At 35.9% G+C, this 27,645-nt stretch overlaps 7 protein-coding genes and 4 non-coding genes across 15 annotated transcripts; 4 read left to right on the top strand and 7 right to left on the bottom strand.

Annotated features, from left to right (window-relative positions):
* Positions 1–2,431: 2,431 nt before the first annotated feature.
* On the bottom strand, positions 2,432–5,295 carry try-6 (Peptidase S1 domain-containing protein). The gene is made up of 8 exons (NM_001374905.3): positions 4,916–5,295; positions 4,364–4,601; positions 3,813–3,894; positions 3,622–3,761; positions 3,515–3,570; positions 3,268–3,335; positions 3,034–3,196; positions 2,432–2,621 (listed from the first exon to the last, which is right to left on the bottom strand). Exons 1-8 carry the CDS (start codon positions 5,028–5,030, stop codon positions 2,452–2,454), a joined length of 1,032 nt encoding a protein of 343 aa, NP_001361988.1. The 5' UTR covers positions 5,031–5,295; the 3' UTR covers positions 2,432–2,451.
* let-607 (CREB-H transcription factor homolog let-607) lies at positions 5,161–16,330 on the bottom strand. Its single transcript, NM_059496.9, has 8 exons — positions 16,256–16,330; positions 9,937–10,148; positions 9,599–9,888; positions 9,190–9,325; positions 7,968–8,299; positions 6,967–7,197; positions 6,179–6,910; positions 5,161–6,065 (listed from the first exon to the last, which is right to left on the bottom strand). Exons 2-8 carry the CDS (start codon positions 10,094–10,096, stop codon positions 5,874–5,876), a joined length of 2,073 nt encoding a protein of 690 aa, NP_491897.2. The 5' UTR covers positions 10,097–10,148; positions 16,256–16,330; the 3' UTR covers positions 5,161–5,873.
* Positions 7,421–7,543, bottom strand: F48A9.6. Its single transcript, NR_101569.1, has one exon. It is a non-coding gene; the product is annotated as a small nucleolar RNA F48A9.6 (small nucleolar RNA).
* F48A9.4 lies at positions 8,334–8,481 on the top strand. Its single transcript, NR_050205.1, has one exon. It is a non-coding gene; the product is annotated as an Unclassified non-coding RNA F48A9.4 (non-coding RNA).
* F57B10.18 lies at positions 12,858–12,999 on the bottom strand. The gene has a single exon (NR_050204.1). It is a non-coding gene; the product is annotated as an Unclassified non-coding RNA F57B10.18 (non-coding RNA).
* On the top strand, positions 12,858–13,059 carry F57B10.16. The gene has a single exon (NR_050203.1). It is a non-coding gene; the product is annotated as an Unclassified non-coding RNA F57B10.16 (non-coding RNA).
* A 1,407-nt stretch (positions 16,331–17,737) lies between the features above and the next one.
* On the bottom strand, positions 17,738–20,777 carry ipgm-1 (2,3-bisphosphoglycerate-independent phosphoglycerate mutase). 2 transcript variants are annotated; one of them, NM_059495.6, is made up of 9 exons: positions 20,674–20,777; positions 20,110–20,247; positions 19,906–20,060; positions 19,753–19,858; positions 19,558–19,705; positions 19,230–19,356; positions 18,524–18,958; positions 18,133–18,480; positions 17,738–18,014 (listed from the first exon to the last, which is right to left on the bottom strand). In NM_059495.6, exons 1-9 carry the CDS (start codon positions 20,723–20,725, stop codon positions 17,904–17,906), a joined length of 1,620 nt encoding a protein of 539 aa, NP_491896.1. In that variant the 5' UTR covers positions 20,726–20,777; the 3' UTR covers positions 17,738–17,903. The 2 variants fall into 2 exon arrangements, with proteins under 2 accessions (NP_491896.1, NP_871851.1); NM_182051.7 differs by lacking the exon at positions 20,674–20,777 and having other exon boundaries at positions 17,747–18,014.
* Positions 20,778–21,379: 602 nt separating this feature from the next.
* Positions 21,380–24,209, bottom strand: syp-6. 4 transcript variants are annotated; one of them, NM_001392463.1, is made up of 10 exons: positions 24,103–24,209; positions 23,984–24,057; positions 23,812–23,937; positions 23,376–23,764; positions 22,847–23,332; positions 22,658–22,802; positions 22,146–22,502; positions 21,800–22,102; positions 21,675–21,754; positions 21,380–21,627 (listed from the first exon to the last, which is right to left on the bottom strand). In NM_001392463.1, the coding sequence occupies exons 1-10, from the start codon at positions 24,159–24,161 to the stop codon at positions 21,568–21,570; spliced, it is 2,079 nt and encodes a 692-aa protein (NP_001379337.1). In that variant the 5' UTR covers positions 24,162–24,209; the 3' UTR covers positions 21,380–21,567. The 4 variants fall into 4 exon arrangements, with proteins under 4 accessions (NP_001379337.1, NP_491895.1, NP_001379338.1 ...); NM_059494.6 differs by having other exon boundaries at positions 21,429–21,627; positions 21,803–22,102; positions 24,103–24,175; NM_001392461.1 differs by having other exon boundaries at positions 21,436–21,627; positions 21,803–22,102; positions 22,146–22,508; positions 24,103–24,168.
* Positions 24,210–24,481: 272 nt separating this feature from the next.
* On the top strand, positions 24,482–25,585 carry mei-2 (Meiotic spindle formation protein 2). Its single transcript, NM_059493.8, has 4 exons — positions 24,482–24,596; positions 24,643–24,929; positions 24,977–25,129; positions 25,177–25,585. Exons 1-4 carry the CDS (start codon positions 24,484–24,486, stop codon positions 25,464–25,466), a joined length of 843 nt encoding a protein of 280 aa, NP_491894.1. The 5' UTR covers positions 24,482–24,483; the 3' UTR covers positions 25,467–25,585.
* Positions 25,586–25,882: 297 nt separating this feature from the next.
* On the top strand, positions 25,883–26,705 carry bag-1 (BAG family molecular chaperone regulator 1). Its single transcript, NM_059492.8, has 3 exons — positions 25,883–26,044; positions 26,089–26,432; positions 26,495–26,705. Exons 1-3 carry the CDS (start codon positions 25,885–25,887, stop codon positions 26,621–26,623), a joined length of 633 nt encoding a protein of 210 aa, NP_491893.1. The 5' UTR covers positions 25,883–25,884; the 3' UTR covers positions 26,624–26,705.
* tmed-3 (GOLD domain-containing protein) lies at positions 26,674–27,635 on the bottom strand. Its single transcript, NM_059491.5, has 3 exons — positions 27,487–27,635; positions 27,144–27,434; positions 26,674–26,978 (listed from the first exon to the last, which is right to left on the bottom strand). The coding sequence occupies exons 1-3, from the start codon at positions 27,625–27,627 to the stop codon at positions 26,799–26,801; spliced, it is 612 nt and encodes a 203-aa protein (NP_491892.1). The 5' UTR covers positions 27,628–27,635; the 3' UTR covers positions 26,674–26,798.
* Between the last annotated feature and the right edge of the window lie 10 nt (positions 27,636–27,645).

The raw sequence follows: 27,645 nt of genomic DNA, 5'->3' as shown, positions 1-27,645 counted from the left end.
AATGGCTATAATGGTTTTCTCAAAAAAGTTTGGGAAAGTGACGAAACACGAAAAAAATAGGGGGCGCTATAGAAGTTGCACGCACTGTATAGACAAGTTATGATATTTTAAACTGAATTGTTTTGAAAATATTGCGCTAATTGCAATTAGTATCCTAGATATGGGTCAAAACAGCCAAAATATAGATATAAAACTGTTCAAATTCTATGAAACTTTCCGGCAATGTTTTAATTTAATGACATCGTTGTTCCAAGGTTATCAGAAAATTGTAAACTTCAAAGAAATAATCAAAAATCCACTTTCAAAAATCGAATAAATCGAATAAATCGAGTCAAGTCTATGCCGCAAAACCCAACAAAAATTATTGATTAGCTGAAATAAAATTCTGTTAGGAATTCTGATATTCTGAAATTCTGATAGGAATTTAGTTCTACGCTATTTTTGTACATATTTACCATCCGCATGCCTAGTAGATGTGTCATCACTTCTAAAACTTTTGTTTGAAATTGAGTCATTGATCAGAGAGAAAAATAAATCTATTTAAGTTGAAAATTTTGCATTCTTCAATGTTTTGAAAATCAATACATACTCTACTAAAAGTGTTAAGAATCTTGAATTGTTTTAGTTTTTGAGCAGAGTTTGAGCATTTTGAAGAGTAATACGTTTGTCTAAAATTTTTAAAAACATACATCAAAACAATCATAATTCACTGGAAGCAAAATAATAATTAATTGAATGATACGATATCTTTGTTAGTTGTTTTGAAAAATATATGAACTCAAAACTATACAGTTGTAAAAACATGTTAATGATAAGGAAAGTGAAGTGGGGAATGGTAGATAGACAGAAAACGGGAGCTTATCTATAGATATCAATGACTCTAAGAGGATCGGAGCATCAAGAGAGCATGCTGCTCCAAGATGTGACACACACAAAAAAAATGAAGTGCTTCTTTTTCCTGCTTGTGAGTGAATTTTTGGAAACAAATAAGATATAATTGAATAAGAAGAGACTTAAAGATATGAAAGGTAGAGAGCGCATGACAGACTCACAAAGAGCAAACAGTGCAACGAAACGAAAAGAAACTGAAGAAATTGAGGTGGTTCTAGTGGAAATAGACACACATGGAAAGTGTCTTACACCGAAATTTGAAACCATGAATCGTTTCCCGTGTAGTCCATGAAACATTTATTAATTTTTGAATGAATCCTCTTAATTTCATAGCTCAAAGTGTTCTGTTACCTGATGTGTTGGGGGTCCTAAATTCTAGGACAAAAACAAACTGTTGACTGGGTGTTTTCATGTAAGCGAAAAAATTTGCAGCTACAGTATTCGTTAGAACAGAAAAAAATTGTAGATTTATGATGTCATAACAGTTTCCCAATAAATACGTAATGTTTACCTCCTCGACAAAGGTGGTTCTGGTAAAGGAAAAATTCAGTTCGTGAGAGGACCAGGGGATTTAATTTTTTAAACCAGTTAGATAAACGGTTTCAAAAAAAAATAATTATACAATTTTTCCAGATTTAACAGTAATTTTTGGGATTTATTTGTGCTTGAGAAAATGTCATCAGATTATGGAAACGATATTAAAATAATCTTAGATTTGTAGACAATGAAAACGTCCTTAACTGAAAGTGTGACGTAATCAAATGGAAGGTATTACGGCAAAACCAAAAAAAGAGAATGCAGAGAAATATGGAAAAGAGGTGGGTGAAGAAAAGAAAAATAGAAGAAAAAGCCGACGGATAAAGCACATTTGTTGCGAAAAATGAGCTCAGTTGTCATGGGAACTCTACTAAAAAGTAAAGAAAAATGAGAAAGAAAAAAGAGAGAGAGTATTATTACTTATTGAGTGCTGATACTAAACGAGTAAAAAAGGAAAATTGTTCGCTTTTCTTTTTTGAAAAGGAAATGGACTATAATAGACGAGGTAAAAGCTCTTTGGGCGCACGAATTGTATATTGAAAGATTTCAAAAAAGACATGTTTTTGAAAGTGTTGTTTAAATTTTTTGAAAACTTGAAAAAAGCAACTAAGAACTTCAGAGTTGGTTATAGAACAACTCTAAGTTTAGAAGATTTGAAATGTATTGTGTTGACGCTTATCCATAAATTTCAAAAGCCCTAAAGAATTTTTCAGAGATTTTCCCAAAAAGTGAAACATTTTTTTTTTCAAAGGAATTTTTCAATAATGGAAATGCAGTTGAATGTCATCAATGGGACTTTTAATGCACTTATAATAATCTGAAATGACCGAATATCATAATGAATCAGGTTTAAAATCTTTAGATTCATCAAAATTTTCAGTCCTAGTTTTGGTAAATTCTTAAATTTCCCAATAATGTGGACGCCAGTTTAGGTATGAATAATTATAAGGCAACCTGTATAGCTAGAAATGAGAAATGATAGATTGTGAGCTGAATGATCAATATTTCAAAATCTTTATTTATTCAAATAAAATAATAGAACAAAAAAAGGACTGTAATTTGATATTTTAAGGACGAGAAACTTCCTGATGTCGTACAAATACCGGTATACTCGCATACATCGTTTGCATAAAATCCAAATGATGCATATGTTTCTTCATCTCGCTTATCTCGGTAAACAAACTTGCAGGTGGCTGGAATGTAATATCTTTTAACAGAAATCAGGAAAAACTTCTCACGAAACTCTGAAGTTTGGCAAAAAAAATTAGGCCAAAACTTGAAAAAAAAGTTCATATTTTGATATTTTTCGGCACATAGACGTTATATATTTTAATTGTTCGATATATTTAAATTTTCAGTTATTATTATTTTTTGTGAGGAAAATTTCTCATTACTTTAAAACAACGGAAATTTGTTCAAAAAAGTTGAAACTCGGATTGGGTTCTGCTCACGAGTCCCTAGAAAATTCGGTAAAATTACACGAATATTTTGGATGTCTCAATGAAAAACACTCTTGCATTTTCCATGACATAAATTACCTACATTTCAAGAAATCATACTTTTTGTTCTACATAATAATGTTTCTGCGAAAAAGGAAAACAGTACTTTTAGTAAATACTCCAACAACTGTCGTCCTTTTGTCAATTTCCTTAACTCCACCAGCACCACTATCTCCTGGACATGCAACAGATGTTCTAGTCACACTTTTCGCTATAAAAAGTCGAGGATCCATTCGTTTTGATGTTCCTTCCTTGTTCATATCCATTATCTGAAAAATATATGTTCGCTTGTGAATTTTTATGATATATAATTTTATTCACGGCTAAAATAAATGTTCACCTCCACTTTATGATGTTTGAGCGGAATATCATGCAAATTCTTTAAGGACGATGGTTTATCACGAGGAGCTGCAAAAATTATTCATTTACAATTTTCAAAGTTTTAAACAACTGAAACGAAAAATTGACTACAAGTATACCCTCTCAATTTCGTAAGTCAGGAAATCGGTTGAAATCAGGTATGTTCAAATTTCAATATATGGAGTGAAATTTGTTGTTCCTTTATTTCTAACATGATTATAACTTACGATCATCTCCAAATCCGAAAAGATCCAAATGACTATTTGGAGCATTGTCATCTGTACTGCCTAAATTATTGTTGTTAAACAACTTGATAAACACTGATTTGTGAAACTTGCCAGCAACACAAACTGGCTTCAATTCGGAACTGTATTCAACATCTTCAGATAATTCAATAATCATTATGTCATCCGGGTACTGTATTTCATACGCATTCTTATCCACTATTTTTCGACAGTAATTGAACATGAACAACTTTAATATTCAAAAAAAAAATGTTAAAGATTAGTCTGCAAATACTCTTACATATTTTGCCCTTCCGATCTCTGTTCGATTTCGTAAACGAACTACAATTCTGCTAGCCGCCACTTCTCTTACAATCAACGTGCTGAAATTGAATAGAATCACGATTTTGATATTCATGGCCAATAGAAAAGGCCCGTTCCCGAACAGTAAGTCTTGTTAGATATTAGGCGGTGAATCCGTAAACTCAAATATTTTCACTTTTTTTAATTTGCAAATTTTCATGCATTTTAAACATCATTGCAATGTAGAAATCATTAATAACTATGGAAAAAACAACACACACGCTTGAACTTAGGGTTCGCCGCCAAATACCTAACGAGACCCCTGGTTCGGGGGCGGAACGTTTTCAATTAGCCGTGGAGCGCATTTCAACGTCGGTTTCGGAAGGGTCATTTTTCTGCGTCCATATAATATTCCACAAACTGTTAACCGAGAACAAAGCTTATTCTGAAGTGTTTGTTTTCGTTTTTTTGTATTTTTGCCCGGTGCAGATCAGATTCTTTTTTTTTTGAAAATACATTACTAATTTCAAATTGTAGACATAATCATACCTCTGTTCCTCACAATATTTTCTATAAATTGGCGCATCTATAACTGTTCCATTCCATTCAGTTTCAGTATATGTTGCTGCACAATGAGTTGCTGTTAGAATATGACGTGGAGATGTAAGTGTTCCAGAACAATGCTTCGACCAAGTTTCATCTATGTTCTTGACATTGGTGTAGGTGTTGATTCGTACCGCCCAAGGTGCCTCGTCAATTTCGGCTTTTCTTCCATTGAATATTTTTGCTGCAAGTTTTGGTATCCGAAAGAAGAAAGTAATCACTATCTTGACAATTTGCATCAACTCCAACCTTCTCAACCGACTTGAGCAATTTTAGAAATACCAATCGGAAAACGGCATAAGTTGGATAAAGTAGGTTTCTAGCCTGGCTAGACAAAAATCCGAATATAAAATGGACATACTATGGCCACATGTTTTTAAGGATACTTCCAGCTTTATGTACATTGGAATTGTACAGATGATTACCATTTAATTGGCCACCCAATATAAGTAAATCTCATCTCAAATTTCCAAATATGCAATTCAAATTCCTACTCACATTTAACATTTTTCCCACAATCTTCTAAGCGTTTCTCGTTTTCCTCTGCAGTCAATTTCCGAGAGTCTACAAAAACAATCAAACAGATTGTTACAATTGATTGAAGCCAACGCATCGGTAAAATCAAAATAAGAATTGAATTATTCAGAGATTTGGAAAAATAAATCTATACGCTAAAGTAAGAGTCACGTAGCTATTTTATTCAAGTGTCTAGTTCCATGTAGTTTGCAAATGAAATGCAATTATTACCAGAGCCATAAAGTTTATATATGTGTTGGTTACTTCATGAGGATTGGTTAATGAAATGTATAGGATGTATTTTCGAACAAAACTACTGTAAATAGTTATTATCAATACTTTTCGGAACTTGGAAGGGAAATGGGAGAAAAAGTAAGAGACTCAAATTGAAAGTGATTGATTTCTGATTGATTAATTTGGTGAACAGAGAGAAAAAAGAAAGGAAATGAAAACAAGAAATAGGGATAAAACTCAACAATGGGGGAAAGGGGTTGAAAATATGGAAGAACTGAAAACCCGGGTAAACATGGAAAATTAGAAAAAACAACTTTCCGCCAATTAAATGGAAGACAGGAATAACGAGAATGATTAGAGTTTCTCATATATTGGAATATCTCAGATGGTTGGGGGTGACGACTATTTTAGGGTGGAGGTGACAAGCAGGCAATAGAAATATAGGGGTTAACATTTTCAAATCAGCAAGAAAACTGAAAAAAAAAGACTAATCTAGAAATTATGTATATAATAATATAAACTTTTGATTAGATTAAATACATTTGGTTTTTGATGGGCGTGTGGACTGGGAAAGGTAGGGGCAGAGGTCAACTCTAATGAAATGAAAAATAAAATGGAACAAGAGGAGCTATCGTACGTTGAATTACCGGGTCTTGAAGCGACCGAGAAAAAACGAGAAATTGGAAAGGGAGTAGCTTTGAGAAGCTTAAAACATTTGGGTCTTTATTTTCTTAGCAGATGGTCCATTATAATGAACAGGAGTGGCCACAGTCAATGGTCGAACAGTTCTGGAAGACGCATTAACTTGTGGATGAAGGCGTGGACCAGCAGTAGACCAGGAGTTTGGAAGACGAATTGTTGATTCTTCTTCCATTTTGATATAGTCGTTCAACTGCAACTAAAGGAAATTTAAATTCTGATGAAGAATTGTGTTTTTCTTTTGACATTTAACTGATAGTTGAAATAATTAACGATAAAACATTAACCAACTTTTTAAAATTAAATACTCACCACTTCATATTTAATTGGTCTATCCATCGTTACATATTGCACCTTTTGTTGTGGCACCTTGTAATATTGTGCCTGCTCTACATTCACAGAAGAAGCTGGAACAGCTCTATAAGTGACTCTTGGCTGTCCATTCATCGTAACAATCTTTCTTTTTGGTGGCTGAGCTGACATCTTCATTGGCACCAGTGATGGCATATTTGCACAGTTCGAATCATCCGACGACGCATCGCATTGATCTTCGAATGCACCCAAAGTACGCGAGGTACGGTAGATGGGAGATGTTGCAGATGATGTCGATGTCGACGATGCAACCGAAGAAGCCGACGATGATGATGTCGACGAGCCTTTCCGCGCTCCAATCTTGGCCATTGCCATTGCAATTGTCTCGTCACTTCGACGATACATCGATGGTTGATGTTGTTGTTGGTATGATTGTTTTGGTTGCAGTGTAGGTGGTGGATGGTTCAAATCTTCGAGGGCTATAGGATGATGGTTTTGATTTCCAGATGCGGGATATTTGCTATTGTTGTGATGATTGAGAACAGCATTCCGATTCATTTGGCGATTGGCGTTGGTAGAAACCATTACTGGTCCACCAGATGGGATGACTACGGATGGGGCGGTAACGCCGGCGATTGCTCGTTGAGCTGAATTCGCAGAGTTCATGGAAGTTGCAGATGGCTGACAAGCTTCTTCAATGCATTCCAATACTTTCTGATTGTCCTGGTTTCCCTAGAAATTTAAATAATAATGAAACTTGTTCATATGCCCTGAAATTTCCAACTAACCAATGGACTCAGTTGTGGAGAGACTAGCAGACAGGCAGAGAGCATAAACACAGCAAGACATCTTCCTGCTTGAGTAGTTCTCTTTGCATTTTGTCCAAGTTGAGCTTGAAGTTTTTTGAGTTGGGATATTACTGACTGATTCTCGCTGCTTAATCTCTCAATCTGTTGTTTCAGTGCCTGGTTTTCTTTGGTGGACTCGGAGACACGATCTTCCAATTGCTCGATATAATCCTGTAAAAAATACAATTTATTGATGACTTCAAACACCTTTTACGTCACTGTCCCCTCTTACTCAATAATCCCATCTACTGATTATATCTCATCTCTTCTCAAGAGCTACTTTATATATGACACAGTTTCGTTAAGAAACCGCTTCTTCCCTCTTTTTTCTCATCATCATCATCTATTCATCCATAGACCATCTTCAATGTGTACAAGAGACCAATCCCGAATAATTCGTGCGTCTTCTTTTTTTCGCCATCTCAAGGTCTTTTCAAAAAGGCTTCTCACGCTCTCCTAGTGTCCATGGCCTATTTCGGCCAAAAAAGTGGTCAGCTGAGAGCGAGAACACATGTTTTATAGTAGAAGTTGGAATGCAAAAACAACATTGCCCTCAATTTGGAAAATCATAAAGATGAGATGAGATTGGTGAGAGAATTGCGGGAAAGAAGACGATTGACATGTTCACGACGTTAAGCATACTATTAATTGACACTTTCATGAAATGTTGAGTACGCTGACAGCACTTTGACATTCATGAGTACTGTACTTTGAATCCCTTTTTCAGACTGAATTTGTATCCTTGGCAATCTTTGGAAATCCTATTGTCAAATTGCATCAGTGTACTTTTCCATATTATTTGCCACAACTATCAACTAGTTTTCTCAAATTTGTCCTAACAAACAAAAAACCGCCGTGCTCAGTTCCACCACCTGGCACTGGGTCAATATGCCTTTTGATGAGATCTCTCTCAAAAAGTAAAAGGTCATCGTTATGCTCACCTGCTTCCTCTTGCGGCTTGTCTGTGCACTACGCTTATTGCGAATCTTTCGTCGAATACGTTTCAGATCACGTTCCTCGGCTTTTGTAAGTGGGAAGAAGTCTGGTAGACATATTCCTTCTTTCTTGCACAATTTGATTTCTTCTTCATCCAGTCGAAGTGGTGGATACTTGCGACGTTCTCCAGTGCTAGATTTCACGAATCCACCGTTTGTAGATGATGATGATGAAGATGATGTGGCTGGAGTTGAAGACGTTGATTGTGGATTGAATGACGAAGATGGTGCATTGAGAGAAATGCTTGCGGGATTGAGGACTCTCGGTTGGCTGGATTCTGAAATAATTGTTAAATTATCGATCATGTCGTCACTAAAGAATGTACATGATGATGAAGTACAAGTTGGTGCCAGTCTCTATCATCTTTTTCCATCAAAAACCTTGTAGGGACTGGGCGCCCCGAGATGAATGAAAAAAGAGGAAGCGATAAAGAAACATGTTACGTGCGGATGAGAGTCTTATTGAGATAAAATCGATAAGGGGATGAAGATCTTCTGAGGTTATAAAACTGATAGACAGATAATGTCGTAAAGTGATTAGATTCTTTGGGAAAAAAACTCGACTTATTGTAAGTTTTTTCAAAAAATATATATTTACATAGAAGTGATAGTCTATAGTGAAAATGTTTTTAATTAATTAATTTTCGTAATGGTTTTAGGCTTAGAAATTGTTATTCCTCAGAAAAAATTCTAATTTTTAATTTAATAAAACATTTTTCAGTACATCACTTTTCACAGATTCATTGCATATGTGGCCTGTTTGGTTCTATTGTGATTTTCCCCCGTCTGCCTGTCAAATGAAATTCAAATCGATTCTCGTCCCGACGTTTCTTCTTTTCTGTCGATCCGTTCCCCCAACTGTGCAAACACCCACACAAAAAGGGAAAGAGAGACCGAGAGAATGTCCCTCCGTTCAATTCACGCCTTTTGATTGTGTGCTTGACTAGTGGTGGGGTTTGGTCAAATACGGAATGAAGAAAAAAATGCTTTCGATTTGGAACTCCTCAAAACACTATTTGATGTCTATTTGTTGCATGAGAATCGGGAGAAACTTTTGAAAAAAAACGCCTATTGAATGAACAGAAAATAGCGCACCAAAATGTTTAGTTTGTTTGGAAATTACAAGTTCGAATGAAACAAAAAATAATAGAAAACAATAAAAACTTACTAAATCTGACAAGACCATTTGAGTTCTGATGTGGGAATCCTGCTTGGTTCAGTCTCCTTTGTTGTTGTTGCTGATTCTGATGAACTGCTGACGTGGCAACCGAATTGGCATTTGTGTAGGCAAGAAGAGGTCCGCTCTGTAAAAATATATATGTTTTATTTAAAAAAAAAAGTATTTTGATTTCTTGGTGACAATTAAATGATCAACAACCCTCTTATGTTTCCTAAAAACTATGCTGCTTTCTCTGCTGCACATTGTTTATATATCCCAAAAATAAACATAGAGCCCTAAACATTAGTGATGCTTCAAAATGGTTTACTGACCTTTGCCTAGAATGAAATGAAACTTAATACATTGAAGAAATGCAAAAATGCAAGAAATAGAAGCTTCTCTTTCTTTCACCACTTACACTGCAAATTTCATAGTCATCGTCTTTTGAATATAATAGTTCTTCGGATGCTTGTTGTAGAATATCAATGCTTGGATAGCAATCCATAAGATCTTCACCGCCGGAAGAGTGATATGATGAGGGAGATGTGCTTGCTGGGGAAATTGGAAGAGATCCTGAATCTGGTGGAGAGAGGCTGTAACAATTATCATTGTCCATATCGTCCATTCCAATCAGATCCGACTTTCCGTCCATTTTTTCGAGGGCACTGTAGAGCTCGTCAGCAGTATACCGATCTGGATCGGAAACAACTGAAAATTTATAATTTTATAAATGTTCTACAGTTAAGCAAAACCTACAGTGTTTATCCAAGAATGAGGGGTCTTCGAGTGCTTGATATGGCGAGCCTGGAGACCATATTCCATCATCATTTTGTGAATCATTTGATGTAAACATCATTAATGTAGTCTTGAGATTGAATTGTCCAGCTCCTTCATCGAGGTCAAAATCTTGGTCCATTTCGTTTCGATGGAAGACGACACGTGGCCAAACGTGAGAATGTGTGTACCCTCTGTAATTTCAGATTCAGAGGGTACTGTAGGATGCCGAATTTCGTGGCAAATAAAGTAATATATATAGGGATCTTAGAATATACAAATTAGACCCAACCAAAAGGCCAGAAGCGATTTCGCAAGCGCTTCGCCAACTAGGCCTTTGTACACGTCGACAAACTGCGGTAGGGGCTGTCTTATGCAGACTATGGTATCTTGCTTTGACATGTTATTTTCATAATGTCTCTAGCCGTCTATGTTCATGCTCAGATAGAGGAACGGGAGGATGAAGAAGTTAAGGAAATGAAGAGACGGAGGAAGAAAATTGTTGGAAAAGGGCGAAAGGGATGAGTAGAAGGAGGAGGAGAAAGGCCAACGATGAAAAACTGAATAGTAAACAGAATATTATTGAAATAGATGGGAAAAATTCAATACATATTTTAGATTTTGAAGAAGAAGATAATAATAGGAAAATCAAATTATAAGGCATCGCAGTAAATTTATAATACTTGCTTAGTTAGTTAGATATGATTCTTGATTTTTTTAACAGTATCCTAGAAAAAAATTAGGAATTTGAAAAACTAGACAATAAATGTTTTAGAAAATCTAAAGAATCTAAGTAAGTCTAAACTACAGTATCATCAATAATACATTAAAATAAATGTTAAAAAGTAGCAAGAATTAGAGTACCATCTAAATCTTTGGCCAGTCATCACAACTCTTTAGATTCTTATCTCGGGAAATAATAGAATGGATTGTTTGTCAGCGGGGAAGACATGGATCAGTCGTAAAAGATTTAGATGGGAAGGATTGGGAAGAATCGATTTATTGTCCAAGGGTACTTTTTATAAATCGAAAAACCTAATGGTAGAGAACATTTGAGTACATTTGGAAATGGTAAACAATTTTGTAAAAAACAAATACTTATAGAATCTACATAATCCTAGGATGATTTTTGATTCTTTAAAAAATGAAAAAGAAAACATTTAGATTAAACGATCTATTAATTAACATCAAGAGGAGAAAGAAGAGTGACGTTAAATGTCAAAAAGACCCTAAAAGCCGCTGAGACCACAAAAAGAGCACCGAGAGAGAGAAAATGGTGACGGCGGACTGTTTGCACGGAACTAGTAGGGGTCGAGAGATTGGTTTACCTATCAGATCTCATACGGGAGGTCACTTGATTCAAAAACGGATTGCGGAATAGGGTGGAGCAGAAAGGAATGTTTGGGATTTGAAGGATTTTGAAATCTATTCGAAGAAAATAATATGAAAAGAAAGAAACGTCAAAATTTTTTGGATTCGATCTTTAAAATTGCCTAAAAATTGACGAAGCCAAAAATTTTAATTGAAAATCCTAGTTTATTGGGGTACAGTACATCTACATCAACTAGTGACAAAAATCTGTCAAAAACTCTTAACCAACGACAGATGAAAAGTACAGTATCATGTTTTTTAAAGTTTATGCAAACGCACCTGGCGCCATGGCCCTAGGCCAGCTGTGTTCAGTACAGGCCAGTTCACAAGAAAATCGAATGAAAAAGACTAGTTAGCCCTAACACATTCATATCTTACATCTACGATCAAGATGTATCGGTATGGGGGCGTAATGACCTACATATCAGAAAGACTGATGAATAGTAAAAAATAACGCATGTGTTCTTATCTTTCAATTTATACGCTAAAGGAGTGTGAGCCGCCTTGATGGAAGAAGAACTTTTGTTCACATGATGAAGAAAACGAGAAAAATAGATACAGTTTCCTATCGGTGCACTAATAATTGAAGTGTAGGCGACATTCTGCATACTTTTAATTCGAGAACTTGGAAGCGAAGAGAGGGAAAATGTTACTGATAAGAGCAATAGAGTGTTAGATTCAAATACGGCTAGTCATAGTTTTAAATTGCACTAATTATGATTTTAAAACTATGTGGTTTCTAAAAATGGTGTGTGTTGTTTTAGAAAAGAAGCTTTTATAATAAAAAAAAGAATACCTTAATATGAAATTGCCGATTTGACAAAACATATATCTATATCCTACAGATATCTAGACAATATTAGTTCTTGGATTTATCTCAATAACTAAATTAGTTTAACATGTAAAGCAAGCGGAGTTGCTCTTTGCCAAATAAATGTCTATCAATTGTCAATTACGTACTCTTTCTCGCCAAAACTCGGATTGTTTCTATTTCGATAAGAGAACAGCAAGCCCTGAAACTCTCATTTGATAGTACAAACAGACTGTGTGGTGGGAGTATTTGGTGAGGAGAAGAGCATTATCAATTAGAAGACAAGAGCCACTTTTTATCATGATTTTGTTTCAATGCCAAGTGTCGTCAACAACGTGTGTAAGGCCTGCGGGTGACTATAGAGGGCAGAAGCTTTAGCTTCTTCGTGGTTTTTTTTTAATTGCAAAAAAGTCTGGGAGGAAGTATAATGAATTTATAGACGAAGGAGAAGAACGAAGAACCGGATAGAGATTTCGATGAAATTGCCAAAAAAAATTGGAGGCGGAAGCTTCTAGATAAATTTCATGGCTTGCTAAAAATGACAAGGAAGTTTGAAGTGGATAAACATATTGGTCAGAATATCCAGAGTTGAACACGCATATAGTTAGAAAGAGAACAAGAAACAACAATGAACTGGAGTTTAAAATAAGGAAATTTCAGAATACTCTTATGGAAATAGTCAACGAGCTTCATATAATTCAATAAATCAAACGACATTAACTGTTCAAGAAACGAGGTGCGATTTTGTGAATAGCCCCGGGTGGTCAGGTCGTCGCCGGAGAGACAAATTCCGAGAGGGACAAACATAGAGAGAAGAGAGAAAGCGAGTCAACCTTCCTTTAACTAAAGGAAGTCTCGGGGGCCGCCCATTCGGTCAGCGCAAGAGGTCTTTCCCTTCGGGATCATCTCACACACTAGGTCAACCATACAGACAGTGCCTAGAGTGCAAGAGAATGTTAGAGGCGTAGAGACATTTGAGGGATGGTATTTACAATAGTAAGGGACCAGCAAGTGTTGTATGGAGAATGATGCACGTAACATTCGGTAGTAAAGTACCAGAAAGACCTTGAGCAGTCAGATAGGGATGGACCAATAAGAAAAACAAGTGGTTTTCTTCAGACTTCCAAGGACTTGTCTAAGGTTCCATGTTCCAAGGACATAATGTCTTGACTTTTGAGAAGGTGGGTGTGAATTAGGAACACTGCTGTCGTTTAGGTGACATCTAGGAAATCAAAGTTCCAATTCGAATCGGCTTTTCGTGAGATATTCTATCAACTAATCTAACGTGGGCCGCAAAGAGAACGCTAAAAAATAAGAATGGTAATAAAGTGGTTCTCATATCTGTTTGATTACTCTAGAATTTCATTTTGATCCCCTCTAGATCAATTGAGATTTCAAGAACACTTGCCGCCTCCAATTACCCAGCAGGTTACCCGGAGACATGACGTCCGCAATGCGATAAACTGTATTCGTTTTTCTCCAATCAAATCTCGGAAAGGTTATTGCGCCATCTCTTTTGCTTCTTTTGATTGAGACGGATGACATGCCGACATTACCTTTGGGTTATCCGTTTAGGTGCGCTAATCCCACAAACAGATCGCGCAAATAATATAAACTGCCATGAGAACCAGTGAAAGATGAGCCGAAATTATCGAAGGCCACGTACAAAATAGTTTTAAAAATATATATAGCAGCATGAAAACTAGATTATAGCCTTGACGCTAAAAAACGGTACTCCAGGCAAAAATATTAAAAGAAAAAACCGATTGAAGTAATGACAATTCAATGCGAATTTGGATGTATTGAAAGTTTTCGTCCAACACTATTTCCCAAAAACCTCTACAAAACCAGAATATGACGGTATTCGTTCGTCGATCACACTTTTCACTGTTGGTCAAGTACTACTATTACTACTTCAGCTAGCCGGACAAGAGAACACAGAAAAAAGAGGAATAGTGCGTAATTCATACATATACCATACATTCATAACAGAGACGCAAATGACTCATGGATACTGTCGGGTTTTGTGAAAGAGAGCAATGATATTTATACAGGTACGTACATCCTACTTATTATATGCAAATAGAGTATTTTGGTGGATCTAGAATATTGAAATTTAGCTAACAAAACCGTCCAATTTCATCGCAGAACTTTCTATGAAAAAAGTGAAAAGAACCACAGGAATAACTATATTGCAAAGAAAGATGGAGAGGAAAGTGAAAAATAAATATTTTATTGTTGGCCATGAAAAAAATCAGAACAGAACGCAGGCCATTGACGGGAATATTGGAAAACGGAGAATCAGCCGGAAATATTATTATTTTTTCATATTTTGACGCACATATATTTTGTGTAAGTTAAAGATCCCAAGTGTTTTATGGACATCATCTAAATAGATTGTGAGTCTATCCACGCTCTAGTTCCAGTTATGTTCAGAAAAGAAATGCCAACACGAAGAACGGGATAAATAACAATTGAAAAAAGAATTCATACTTCAAACTGAGACATGTCAAAAAACGAATGGAAACTTGAAGCAGAAGAAGCCAAAGGAGTGGATGTAATTATGTAAACGAGTGACAAGAAAAAAAACTATACGGAATCTGGGAAACAGCAAATTTTTTTCGAAAAACAACAATACTAACTGGCTTCATATACTTTCAAAGAGGTAATCGTGGAAATTACTCATAGATACCGTACCCTAGTTGTCATTACAATTTTTTTGATTTTCCGGTTGTGAGCACACTTCAAAAACATAAAATTTTCTCCTATTTTCAAATCATATTTATAAATAAGAATTAATCTTCAAACCAAACAAATACAATGTTTTGATTATCTATGGAGATGGAAAATGAGATGAGCCATTTCGGTCTAATGAGCACGTGCTTTATTCAACTGATATTTTATTTACTGACATTCCTATCGGATTTCAATGAAAATAGAGGATAGTTTTTAAAATTGAAGATATATGTATGTTTCATAATTGAGCTATTGAAAGGCTAAATTAATTTTTCAACAAAGAACGCACAATATTTCATAATTTTTCGAGTTATGGCCCCGGAACGAGAAAATCTGAATTTCCAAAATCTTTCAACATTTTTAAGTGATATTCTCAAATAAAAGTTCCTAAATCTTCAAAATCCGTTCACTTTTTCCTCATCATTATCGCACCGAAACCGGGCTTCATCCTCTTTTCGCTGTCACTTCATCTTCGAAAACCGTATCAATTATAATCTCGTCGCGTCCGCTTGTCCACACACTTCTGGCTTCTTCTCTACTGCTTTCTGGTCATTATATTCATTCTCTTATTAGGAAGTGAAAAGAGAGAAATAATGTTTCTCTTCCATTCCAAGTTCCTCTCTCTCTCTCGGTACAAACTTCCTTGTTCGTGTAAATCGTTTGTATTTCTACACAAAAAGGGAATCACTAACGGTATGTAGATCTTGTTATTCAATGCGGGAAAGATGACGGAAAGGAAAATGAGAAGAAGAAGAAGAAAGGAGAAGGTTCGAGAATAAGTTAAGAAAACTTGTAGAATAACAAGTCGTTCACCACAGGAAACCGGTTTTACAAAATCGGAAAGGATTACATTTATGTACAGATATTCGAAAGTTTAGGGGATTTATAAAATTTATGATCGATACGAAATAGTTCTAGAATTCACGAATCCCTTTTAAGACAGAAATTCCATAATTTTTTTTGAATTTTTGCTATCGAGTATTTAGTGTAAATTATCCATTTTCAGCCCAAAACTGGCTGCTATCCGTTGACTAAAATAAATGTCAAGAGCTTTCTTTCACTGAATGTGGGCGGAAATGAATGCAGAAGCGAGCAGCAAAGAAACAGTGAAAAAGAAGCTGAAAAGGGAAGTGAAAATATAATTTGGATTGAGGAAACGAAAAGATGGAAAGAAAGCGAAACGGGGAGAGCAGCTAAAAACGGCTATTCCATAAACAGAGCTAGAATTGAAGAAGAAGAGGAAAAAAGAGAGAAAGTCCTGAATACTGGACTCTTTAGTGGAGGAATGACGCGAGCATTTGAATTAACAACGTCACTTCGTTTGTTTTTTTTTTGTTGGAAATTTAAATAATTTTAAAAGATAAACATTAACTGAAAACCCACCTTCTTCAGATTTATGGAGAAGAGAGCGTGGCCACGTGGCAAATTTTGAGATGAGAAGACCGCTTGGGGAAGTTTCTGAAAGATTTGAATGGATTAATATTATATTAATCTGAAAATAACGAAGAAAACACAAATTCAACGTAAATATTTGAAAAAGAAGCCTCGACAAGTACCGTAATGCGTTTCTAAAGGCGCACGGATTTTTTCGGATGGGTCTCGCCACGAGAAAAACAATTTGCGGAAACTTTTGCGGAATTTTTTTCAAAGTGGACACTGAAAACACCAACAAAAAATCATTTGAATAAATCTCTGAGTTTCAGAAAATTGTGAAGGATATAAAAATTATTATGTCCAATTGCCTTTTTTCCTTTTCCATATAGTTTTCTGAATTTTTGGAGACCCGAAGAACTCGGGGGATGTCCTATTGGGGGATTACCAACTCGGGGGATTGGCCCCGCCCACAGAACCGTGGCTTGCAATACGCCCATTTTTGCAACTGCCGCACGGTTTTAAAATTATTTTTTCTTGTTAATTCTCGCTCTATTGAGAAAAATACAGTTTTAAAACCGTGCGGCAGTTGCAGAAATGGGCGTATTGCAAGCCACGGTTCTGTGGGCGGGGCCAATCCCCCGAGTTGGTAATCCCCCCAATAGGACATCCCCCGAGTTCTTCGGGTCTCAATTTTTGTATGCTCGATTTTTTTCTCAACAAAATAATTTTTCTTATTTACACTTTGTAAAGTTTATAAAATGTACATTTACTTAAAAACCAGAAAAATATTCTGAAGATTTAAAAAACGATGTAATTCTTTAAAATCTATGATCTGCTGATTAAATCCTAAAAAAATCCTAAAATTTTCTGTTAATTAAAAGGTCAGGCCATGTAGCCACGTATCTAGGGCAAGGTCATGTAATTTTCATGTTTTTTGCTTCATCAAAATTCGATCAAACACGTATTCAAAGTCAACGAAAAATAGAATTTCACCTAGTAATTTCGATTTTTCTCAATAAAACTGGGTTCGTGGCACAAATAGGTCATTTTAACTGAGTGATGCTAAAAAACGATAAGGAAAAGGCGAGGTTTCTGGAGTTTTCAAACGAAAGTGACATCAAAATGCTAGCAACATTTTCTCCAAAGAATTTTCGAGAAACTATAATGAAAAATGTCACACAGAGAGAGCATTAGAAGAAACGATAAGATACTAAATCAAGAGAGTTTGAGAAATTAAGAGACGCAGAGAAAACCAATGGTTTTTCTCAGTTCGTCCCAGTAAAAGTCCGATCAAATCAATCTTTTGCGAGCCGTCAGAGTGCTCCGCAGATGTGCTCAGTGTGTCTATTGGCCAAATGTCACCATCAATTGACCCTTCAAAAATGTTGAGCAACTGACTACAGAGCTCATTCCGGAGCAAGAAAAAAAACATAAATAGCAAATAGAATATGAGTCATCCGACAGGTCATAGTAATGAATGAAATATTTTCTCAGTGCAATATAATTTTATTCATACTAATTTAAGGATCTAAATACATAAAAATTTTCAGACTATAAACAGAATTGAATAGTAGGTAATTGGGAAGAAATTGGACAAAAGAATACTGTAGAAAATATAGTTCATAGAACTTGAATATTGAAATCATTGTACTTGAATCTAGATCTTCTGAACAATCGAGACCCCAGTCATTTCAGCTGGTTGAGGGAGTCCCATAATAGCGAGAACTGTTGGAGCAACATCACAAAGGGCCGGATGACGGTCGGCTGGCTGTAAACGTGTGAAGTGAATAGCTATTTACACCCGTTTGTAAATTAATATTTTCATTTAACATATGGGTTTCTGTTTTTTTTTAAATAAAAATTTCAAACGTTTGACAAAAACTCACATCGACAAATTTGAATCCTGGATGGCTCAAAGTGAGTGGAACACGGTAACATGTGTGAGCAGTGTGTTTTCCACCATCTGGAGCCTTCATCTTTTCAGCATTTCCGTGATCAGCAGTAACCATAAGTGAGTATCCGTGCTTTTGAGTTGCTTCATAGATTCTTCCGATTGCGATATCAGTAGCTTCACAGGCCTTGACAGCAGCTTCATAGACTCCCGTATGCCCGACCATATCTGGTGGAGCAAAGTTGCACATAATGAATGGATGAGTTCCAGCCTCGAGTTGTTCAATCATTTTGTCAGCAACGCCGGCCGCAGACATTTCTGGTTGAAGATCGTAAGTTGCGACCTGGAAATATTCAATTTTCGAAGTTATATCATCAAAGTATTACCTTTGGACTGGGCACTAAACACCTTTCTTCTCCCTCAAATTGTTTTTCAAGTCCTCCATTGAAGAAAAATGTAACGTGAGCGTATTTTTCGGTTTCCGCACAATGAAATTGCGAAACTTTTTGCTCGGCGAGCCACTCAGCCAATACATTTTTGTTCGATGCTGGCGGGAACAGCGATTTGAATGGGAACTCGGCTTTGTATTGAGTCATTCCATATACTTGAAGATTTGATGGATGAGCTAACTTCGAATTGCAATCCTTGTAACGATCCATTCCCATTGCTGCAGAAATCTCACGCATACGATCAGCACGGTAGTCGAAGAAGATGATTGTATCGTCATTTTGAACACGTCCTTTCTCTCCTTGAAGAATGATTGGCTTCAAGAATTCGTCTGTTTCATCAGCAGCGTAACGCTTGCGAACAACTTCAACAACCTGGAAAATGATAATTTTAGATATTATTTAAACTTGCTGAAATTAGAATTCGAATTTCTCTCGGAAACATTTTTAATTGAAATGAATTTGAATTTTTGTTGATTTAAAGTGAAAAGTTTGCATCTTGGTATATCATACATTGTACGGAAGAAAACTACTTTATATTTAGTAAATGATTTTTGATACCTAGAAAATTATAATTAAACGAAATCCAAAACTGTTCATTCTTCGTCTTTTGAATTGTTAATCAGTTTATACGCTAAAATCATACCCCAGCCTCATCGGAAGTCTCTCCAACACCTCCAATCATTGCCTCGTATGCAACATTGATACGCTCCCATCTGTTATCGCGATCCATAGCATAGTAGCGGCCAACTACAGTAGCTAGTTTTCCATATCTGAAAATATTTTTAAACATGTTTCCTAATGGGGTTATTCAAGTAATGTAGCGAAATGTATTTAAATATATTTGTGACGTCACAAATGTATTTAAATACATGTTTTTATATACTTGAATACAGTTGTGGCGTAATTTTTCTACACTTTTTAATTTTCCGACACTACTTGAATAACCCCATAAATTATCACATTATTCTAACCCAGTAGTTTTCTCCAAGAACTCGAGGGTTTGTTCAAGGAATCCAACTCCACTGTTTGGAGAAGTATCACGACCATCTCCGTAGAAATGAAGGTAAAGTTCTGGAACTCCGAGCTCTTTGATGGCCTTAACCAAAGCAAACATGTGATCTGAAATGAGAAAAATCATAAATTGAAAATAAATAAATGAATATTACCAATATGAGAATGAACACCTCCGTCAGAAACAAGTCCGGCCAGATGAAGACGTCCATTTCCGTTTTTAGCACGATCGCAAGCATCCACCAAGCTCTCATTAGTCACCTAAAATTTACGAAATATAATATTCTGAAATAATATTGGAAGCATACAAATTTGTTGTTCTTGACTGCCAGATTAATACGAACAATGTCTTGATAGATAACACGTCCGGCTCCGATGTTCAAATGTCCGACTTCCGAATTTCCCATCAATCCTTCTGGGAGACCAACATGAAGACCATGTGCCTCAATTTGAGCCCAATTGCCTGGAAAAATGTTCTTGGGTTAACAATTTTGAAATAAATAAAATCTTACCCGAACACAGCTTGTCCATAACTGGTGTCTGTGCGTTGAGAATAGCGTTACCGTAAGGATCTTCAGAAACTCCCCATCCATCAATAACGATGAGACAGACCTTATTGGCCACCGAACTGTTATTTGCCATCGCCATTCCTGAAAAATATCGGAATATGATGCAAATTGAAAAATTTTTGAGTTTAAAGGCGAAAACTATTAGCTGTTATAGGGGGATTGTGATTTCTCGCACAAAATATAAAAAGAATAAAAATACTAGATGATGCTTGTGAAGGAATTTCTTTCAAATATATTCGGAGCAAAACTTTTAAATGTAACCTCCATTAAAATTAAAACATTAGCAATCAATTAATATAAAAATAGGTATTAGAAAGAAAAAAGGACAATTAAAAAAAAGGCAAAACAAAATGACGAGATTATGAAAAATGGAATTAAATCAAAACTGTTGATTCGTTATCAAATAAGAAGTTTGATCATCGATCAATTTTGTTTCGAGAAATTTAAAATATAACCAGTGAGAAAAAAATTAAAAAAGAGAACAACAAGAATCCAAAAACCGCTCACCGCGTCGTCCGAAATATTGCCGATAAATTTGAGCGCCCAGGGCTACGAACATCTCTATTTCTCTCCGTCTCTTCTGTCAAGCACTATTTCATTGACTTATTGAAATGTTGAAAGAAATGAGAATAAAATTGAGAAACGTTTTCTGTGTGAGATTTTTGCACGTAAACAACTCTTCTATCACGTATCTCTAACATTTCTCTCATTTCTCAAGAAATTCTCAATTTCTCGTGCTCTCTTCTTGAAGGATTTTCTAGATGTTTGGAGCCGCGCTAAACTATTGATTCGAAACTGAACAAGAAAAAAAACAGAATTGACCCAAAATAGAAGTGTTTGAAAGCGGAGACGCAGAGAGCTGCACGAAAAATGATGCAAAAGTGAAGTATTGAAATTGAAAAGTTTTAGCGAGCGAAATCAAAAAAGTGTATCTTTATTGAGTTTAGTGTCCAAATAAAACCCTTTTTCTCGCACCGCCCGTCTTTTTCAGCGAGACAACGACCACAGACAAATGAAAACTATTGAAACAAGTAAATACATACAAACTTTTGTAATTTCTCAAGTACTCTTCTTTTCTAACATGCATGTTGACATGTAAAATTCTTCTTTTCTAACATGCATGTTAACATGTAAAATAAATTTTATAACAGTTATTTTTCCTGAAATTCGACGGTTTAATAAATATTTACAGGACTTAAACATTTAAATTGATTTTTAAAGATAAATTTAATTAGCATTTTGACAGTGACAGCAATAATATTGAAATATTAAAGAACAATGATTTATAACTTATAACAGATCACAAACAATAGGAACATGATGGAATAGTACAAGATTACGCGAAAATTCCGTATAAGAGGAACACAAAAAAGTATGAATTAAATTAGAATGTAGAAAGTTTTAGTCGTCACCATCCCAAATCGTTTGATCTAGACCGCCATCATCTGGAGCAACCAAATCCTGAAAACAATAAATGTTTCATGAATATTCCATTAAGAGACACAAACCTCATCATCCATGGATTCGTTTTCCTCAGATCCTTGTGAGAAGCCAGCTTCACTTTCAGCTACGTAGCTGTTGCCAGAGCCTGAAAATAGTTGCAAATTGTCAAGCTTATTCAGAATTCAAGAACCACTTTTATCATCTGCAACTGATTCCTCTTTTTTGCCAGATATTTTTGAAGAACTCTTCTTAATTTGCTCTGCAGCTCTTTTTGCTTTTTGTCTGTTATCGAATTCTGCCACATGCGCAGTCATGGAAAACTCAACGTCGTTAAGTTTTTCGTCGGTGCCTGTTGGATTGAAGAAATCATTGAGCATAGATTCATCCTGAGTGGTTCCAGATAGGATCGACTCTTCCGATGTTGCCGATATACTTGCAGCCGGATCGTGGCGTTTAGATGAAACACTCGCCGGGCGGTTAACTTCAGAGGGACCTGAAGTAATCAGAATTTTTCGTACTGTAAAAATTATTATTACGGCCGTAATTATGGGAAATGTGTTCCATTTCGCTTTCTCGGCGAACATTATCAGGCAATTTATCCATGTTTTTCTTGGCCTGCATTGTATCATACTTCTCCATATGAGCAATCATTGAAAACTGTGGACGCATTGAAGTTTGTTCTTTGCTAACCGGAGAATTAAAGAATGCATTCAATCCAGACTCATCCTGTGTTGTGCCTGTATCGTCATCGAATGTTGAATCTTCAGAAGTAGCAGATTCATTTAGCTCCGATGTAATCTTCCGAATAACTTCAGTGGGCGTTGCAGCGTCTTTGTTGATAAGTTTTATCCCTGGATAATGCACACCAATCGGTCCAATAGATCGTGTTGAATCTAAAACTATAAATAATTATAAATTTATTTCTTCTTTGACACAAAGTCTATTAAAAAAACTTTGCAAACTTCTTTGAAAGCGTCGTATTTTGTTATTCAAAAAAGTAAACATGTGGTTGTAATCAAATTGGTATAAAAACAATTAAACATCTTACCTGAAGTGAACGACGACTGCGACGTGGTTCTTTGGTTCCACTTCTTAAAACGCAATGATTTCTCCACATTTCGAACATTGTCACGCTGGAATGACTCTGGTCCGGGAAGTTCAGTGCTAGATGCCACGAGACGCCGAAAAGCCTCCTGAAACAAGACTTGTAATATACTGAATTTGAATGAATAAATACTTCTTTCTTTGATTCCACATTCTCTGGGGTGTCAGATCGTTCCACAGCACGGACAGTCACTTTCAATTTATTTAATGTGATTTTGCTTTCAGCAATTTGTCGCTTGACGTCCTCGATAGCAGATTTCTTCCGAGTCAGAACCTCTTTTTTAACGATATATGCGTTTTCCAATTGGTTTATTTGATCAAAACTCTTACGGACTTTCTTGTTCTGATATTTAATATCTTCCAACGACGCCTCGAGATTTATTATACTTTCTGAGTTTTCAGCTTCAGACTTTTCAAGAGTTTGCAGTTCATCGGAGAGCTCGCATACCTCATTGCAATCAGGAAACTTTTCGATAGATGTAAGATTAATTTTGTTAAGATCACTGAGGTCAGAGCACAACTCATTAAGAGATTCTAGTTGCTGGGTCATCATAGCTGATTCTTGGCTGATCACATCCTGTTTCAATGCGTCTTCATATATTTGCCTGGCTTCGTTTATCTAAATTATAAATTTTACATCCTTTTTTATGAAACAGAAATACCTCCTCTTCCAGTTTCGCTTTATAAACATTTTCACTCGTAGAAGAGTCTTTGACTGAAGAAAGCTTCTCCAGAGACAATTGAATAATATTTGACTCGAGATTTGTATTTACTTGAATCTCTTCTTTTAGCTTCATAATTTCTTTTTCAGTTTGAAATATAAGTTTGCCTGTTGAAGATTGACGCTTTTCCACATCGACTTTTTCATTTTCCAGGTGCTGAACAGCACTCGAAACTTCATCAATGGAAAAAACCATAGTTTCGTGTTTTTTTGCAGATTTTTCAATACACGCTTCATATGGAAGTGTGATCGAAAGCACTGACATTTCCATCGGAAGAGAGTGATTGCCCTTGGAACAGAAAAAATCCATTTTATCAATCGTGGAGTTAACTGAAACACGAAAACTAAAATATTAAAAGTTAAAAGGAAAATGATACCTTGATCAGTAGACTGTGCCAAAAATGAATGAAGTTTCTTCTGGTGATTTTTCACATCTTTATCGCTGACTGACATTTCTTCTGCGGCTGTTGCCGAATGTTTGACTTGTGAACAACACGAATCGACTGAAAAAATGTAATTCGTTTGCAACCAAGAACGAAAATCGCCTACGGAGTGCATGGTTTCTTGATAGGTCTCTACACTGTCTTTGAAAGCTCGAAAACTTTTTTTCGAGTAGGTTATTGCTGAAATTAAATTAATATAAACTGTTTCTTTTTTTGGTGACTTACTTTCTGATGATCGACTTGACTTTCGCTTCATTTTCCAACAAACCAAGTACTGGAGCCATTTACTATAAGAACTAAATTAAATATTAAATATATCGTTTCAAGAATTCATTGGAATGAGGCAAAAGTAAATACTTAGGATTAAAAAATCCAGCTTTATATTAAAAACTTTAAAGGCGCATATGAGATGTTATTCGGGTCCCGCAGCGCTCATGCGGGGTACGATAGTACTTCAAAGAATTACGCGGGAATTTCTTTTATGCGGGAAAACGGTTTTTTCTTGTTTACTAGTTCCTTTCTTTCGTCTAATTTTGATATCTTGTGTTTTTTTCCAATTATAAAATGTTTGTCTCTTCTTAAATTTGAAATTTTGAAATTTTTCAGATGTCAGGGCTTGACGACCGGAAAAAACTAACACATGCAAAAAATAGGAAGCCTCTCAACGACATTCCGAAATCCGCTGAAAACAGACCAAATACAAGATCTACTTCGAGTCGGTGAGTTCTACGAAAAAAGTATCTGAAGCGATTATATTTTTTTCAGACGCGGTGCGGAAAAGGACGTTCCCATCACTTTCATCGGGAGTTCTCGAACTGTGAAAGCCGATCTGCCCGAGTTCACAAATACTCGCTCAAGACGTCCATTGCATTCCGAGTCGAAGAAGGAATTGTCTCGGAACCCGGTTTCGAGAGGTGAAGAACATAGCAGTTCTTTGCCAAAATCCTCCCCAGAATCATCCGTGTCAGTCATGTCATCAAACGCGTCGTTGTGGTCCGCATGCACCGAGGAAGTGAATAAAATCGGTGTTTGTGCGAAGCGAGAGAGCAGAAGTAGGATTTGCAGAGTTTTGATTTTTCAGTTTATGTTTTCTTTTCAGATCTTCGTGTTTATAAGATGAAGAGTTTCACAAGTAACATGGAACAGATATTGTCAAACGACAACCAACTCGCTCCCACAGTCATTAGAATTCTGAATAGTAGAAACTCTTGGTGTCTCAACTCGTGCCATGCTTGTTTAACATTTATCATGGGTTGGTTTTGCTTCCTGATAAATTTATTCTAATGTTTTGTAATTCAGAAAATATCACGAGCGACAATTATGGGAAGCGATCGGCTTGCTTGAAGGCTCTTGCATCAATTACCAACAGTTTACTGGACACAATCATCGGATTTGCATCCACCAAAACTCGGCGAATTGGAGTCGATGTGGTAGCTGAAGAGCGAGCTGCAAAAGCAACAGAGTGCATTCACAATTTTCGCAAAATAGTTAAAAATCGGGACAAAATCTACAAACAGATTGACCAGGAGACAATTTACAAACTCGATGCCATTCTCGAGCGATTGAAAAAAGTTTCCAGCCATAAGTAATTTTCTTGTAAATAATTGCATACTTATTATTCAACCGATGGTTATCACCCAACTCACTGTTTATTTTATTGCTCATACATTGTGTTTCTTACATGTCCAATATAAAAACTATCATGTGCTCTCGTATTGTGACTTAAAAACAAAAATGGGCTAATTTAATGTCCCTCACAGTATCGTACGAAAACGGTGATTCATTGTCTATGGAATCGTTTTTCTCTGAAGTCTCTGAGCGAGTGCGCCCCATTGCAATCGATGTGTACACCTCGTGGAGGAACTGATTTTCGCATAAGCTTCTCGTCATTTCTAGAAGTTTCTTAATTTTCTAATAAGTTAACAATAATTTTGTTCCAATTTCTTATTTATCGACACTCGGAGGCTTCTCCCACTGCTAAAACTGTCTCAAAATCAATTTTCAGAAATGAAGGTGAATGTGTCGTGTTCATCCGTTCAAACTACAATCGACATTCTTGAGGAAAATCAAGGAGAAGACGAATCTATTTTGACACTTGGGCAGCTACGCGATCGAATCGCCACCGACAATGATGTTGATGTTGAAACCATGAAGTTGTTGCACAGAGGTTGTTTCTGATTTTTTGGAATAATGAGACAAAGTATTTTACAGGAAAGTTTCTTCAAGGCGCCGACGATGTCTCCCTTTCTACTTTAAATTTTAAAGAAAATGATAAAATCATTGTGATGGGTGGAAAAAATGCTTTGGTTGATGACGCGGGCTTCAAAATGCTCATGCAATATGAGAAGCATAATTTGAGCAATCTTCAAAAAGCCTATGATCTCAATTTGAGAGATGTCGCTGATTTGGAACGTGGTTTTCTCGAAAAACCAAAGCAGGTCGAGATGGGGAAAAAGCTGGAAAAGAAAGTGAAATATTTCAACGAAGAGGCGGAAAGACATCTGGAAACTCTTGATGGGATGAATATTATCACTGAAACTACTCCCGAAAATCAGGTGTGTCATAATTTTATTTTGTACTTTGAATAAGTTTTCGATTCAGTTCAATCAACTTTCAGGCTAAGCGAAACCGTGAAAAACGCAAGACGCTCGTAAACGGAATCCAAACTCTTCTTAATCAAAATGACGCACTTCTTCGGAGACTCCAGGAATATCAGTCAGTTCTCAACGGAGACATTCCTGAATAATTCTCAATTGCATAAAATTGCTTCGGGTTTTTATGTTATGAAACTCAGTTATAAATCAATAAATTATATTCTTATGCTATGTATCAAAGGGAGGAAAAGGGGCAAAACAACTGACGGGACCCATTAAAATGAGAAGGCTGCTAATTACAAAAAAAAGAGCAATGGTGTGAAAAAATTAATAACGAGTTCTTTTATCATTGAAAAATGATTTGAGCAGGAAAACTTGGCCAATTCCAATGAATACTACGACGGCAGATTGACCAAGGGACCAGATCATCACGCGCTCGTTGAGTTCTTCTGCACGTTTGCGACCAGTTGCTTCACGGAGACGATGATGAGTTTGATAGTCATCAATCTACAAAAAAGTTTATAAGTATGTCAAATGTCGGGTGAACAACTTTTTTAGTAAGCTCCCAGCAAAATAGAGTTGGAAAAATGAACGAATTCATAAAATTCGAAAAAGTTACGTTTTGAGCATTTTCTAATTGTAAAAATAAATCTTTTTAAATAAAAATCTTACTGTTCTCAATTTATCTCCAATAGCGACTGCATAATTTTCTAATTGAGTCATTGCATGAGCTCCTTGAGTAACGGCAGCATGAAGAGCATTTTGATCACCGAATTGCCAATCCATGTAAACGATTTTATGAGAGAATGTGGAGAATTCATTTGAAAAGCATGCTTTGTATGTTCCTTCAACTTCGGCCTTGAAGTTGATACTGTCGTACTGCTTTTTAGTATCTTTATACAAAACTTTTCCATTTGGATCCTCAATGATCAAGTCTACGTCATAATGGCCTCCAGTAACAACCTGAAATTATCAAATTATTACAGTTTCTACGATTTTCAATTGAAATACTAACTTGGAATTCAAACACTGTGTCAACATCCTTTTTCAGATCTTCATAAAAACACTGATTTGCGTTGTCTGGAAGTTCGAATGTCAATTCGATTGACAGACCTAGGGCCACAAGAATTGATGAAACTATGACAAATTTGAGCATGATCTTGGCTGAAAAGTT

The sequence above is a fragment of the Caenorhabditis elegans genome, chromosome I (assembly GCF_000002985.6).
Source record: "Caenorhabditis elegans chromosome I".
NCBI classification, from domain to species: Eukaryota; Metazoa; Nematoda; class Chromadorea; order Rhabditida; family Rhabditidae; genus Caenorhabditis; species Caenorhabditis elegans.
The sequence above is the reverse complement of the archived record's forward strand: the minus strand, read 5'-3'. Positions and strand labels throughout refer to the sequence as shown.

Excerpts from the sequence above, each read along its gene's own strand:
- try-6 (NM_001374905.3), bottom strand. The coding sequence starts at position 5,030 with ATGCGTTGGCTTCAATCAATTGTAACAATCTGTTTGATTGTTTTTGTA. Across the intron at positions 3,895-4,363 it reads AAATATTGTGAGGAACAGAG|CACGTTGATTGTAAGAGAAG; the intron begins GTATGATTATGT and ends ATTCAATTTCAG. Across the intron at positions 2,622-3,033 it reads TGTTGGAGTATTTACTAAAA|CCACCTGCAAGTTTGTTTAC; the intron begins GTACTGTTTTCC and ends ATTACATTCCAG.
- let-607 (NM_059496.9), bottom strand. The coding sequence starts at position 10,096 with ATGGACCAAGATTTTGACCTCGATGAAGGAGCTGGACAATTCAATCTC. Across the intron at positions 9,889-9,936 it reads CTCATTCTTGGATAAACACT|TTGTTTCCGATCCAGATCGG; the intron begins GTAGGTTTTGCT and ends ATAAATTTTCAG. Across the intron at positions 7,198-7,967 it reads CAAGCCGCAAGAGGAAGCAG|GATTATATCGAGCAATTGGA; the intron begins GTGAGCATAACG and ends TATTTTTTACAG.
- ipgm-1 (NM_059495.6), bottom strand. The coding sequence starts at position 20,725 with ATGTTCGTAGCCCTGGGCGCTCAAATTTATCGGCAATATTTCGGACGA. Across the intron at positions 19,859-19,905 it reads CAGTCAAGAACAACAAATTT|GTGACTAATGAGAGCTTGGT; the intron begins GTATGCTTCCAA and ends CGTAAATTTTAG. Across the intron at positions 18,959-19,229 it reads AGACTTCCGATGAGGCTGGG|GTTGTTGAAGTTGTTCGCAA; the intron begins GTATGATTTTAG and ends ATCATTTTCCAG.
- syp-6 (NM_001392460.1), bottom strand. The coding sequence starts at position 24,161 with ATGGCTCCAGTACTTGGTTTGTTGGAAAATGAAGCGAAAGTCAAGTCG. Across the intron at positions 23,765-23,811 it reads GGCACAGTCTACTGATCAAG|TTAACTCCACGATTGATAAA; the intron begins GTATCATTTTCC and ends TTCGTGTTTCAG. Across the intron at positions 21,755-21,799 it reads AGTTGCAGATGATAAAAGTG|GCTCTGGCAACAGCTACGTA; the intron begins GTTCTTGAATTC and ends AACTATTTTCAG.
- mei-2 (NM_059493.8), top strand. The coding sequence starts at position 24,484 with ATGTCAGGGCTTGACGACCGGAAAAAACTAACACATGCAAAAAATAGG. Across the intron at positions 24,597-24,642 it reads ACAAGATCTACTTCGAGTCG|ACGCGGTGCGGAAAAGGACG; the intron begins GTGAGTTCTACG and ends TATTTTTTTCAG. Across the intron at positions 25,130-25,176 it reads TTGTTTAACATTTATCATGG|AAAATATCACGAGCGACAAT; the intron begins GTTGGTTTTGCT and ends TTTGTAATTCAG.
- bag-1 (NM_059492.8), top strand. The coding sequence starts at position 25,885 with ATGAAGGTGAATGTGTCGTGTTCATCCGTTCAAACTACAATCGACATT. Across the intron at positions 26,045-26,088 it reads CATGAAGTTGTTGCACAGAG|GAAAGTTTCTTCAAGGCGCC; the intron begins GTTGTTTCTGAT and ends AGTATTTTACAG. Across the intron at positions 26,433-26,494 it reads AAACTACTCCCGAAAATCAG|GCTAAGCGAAACCGTGAAAA; the intron begins GTGTGTCATAAT and ends ATCAACTTTCAG.
- tmed-3 (NM_059491.5), bottom strand. The coding sequence starts at position 27,627 with ATGCTCAAATTTGTCATAGTTTCATCAATTCTTGTGGCCCTAGGTCTG. Across the intron at positions 27,435-27,486 it reads ACACAGTGTTTGAATTCCAA|GTTGTTACTGGAGGCCATTA; the intron begins GTTAGTATTTCA and ends TGATAATTTCAG. Across the intron at positions 26,979-27,143 it reads TTGGAGATAAATTGAGAACA|ATTGATGACTATCAAACTCA; the intron begins GTAAGATTTTTA and ends ACTTTTTTGTAG.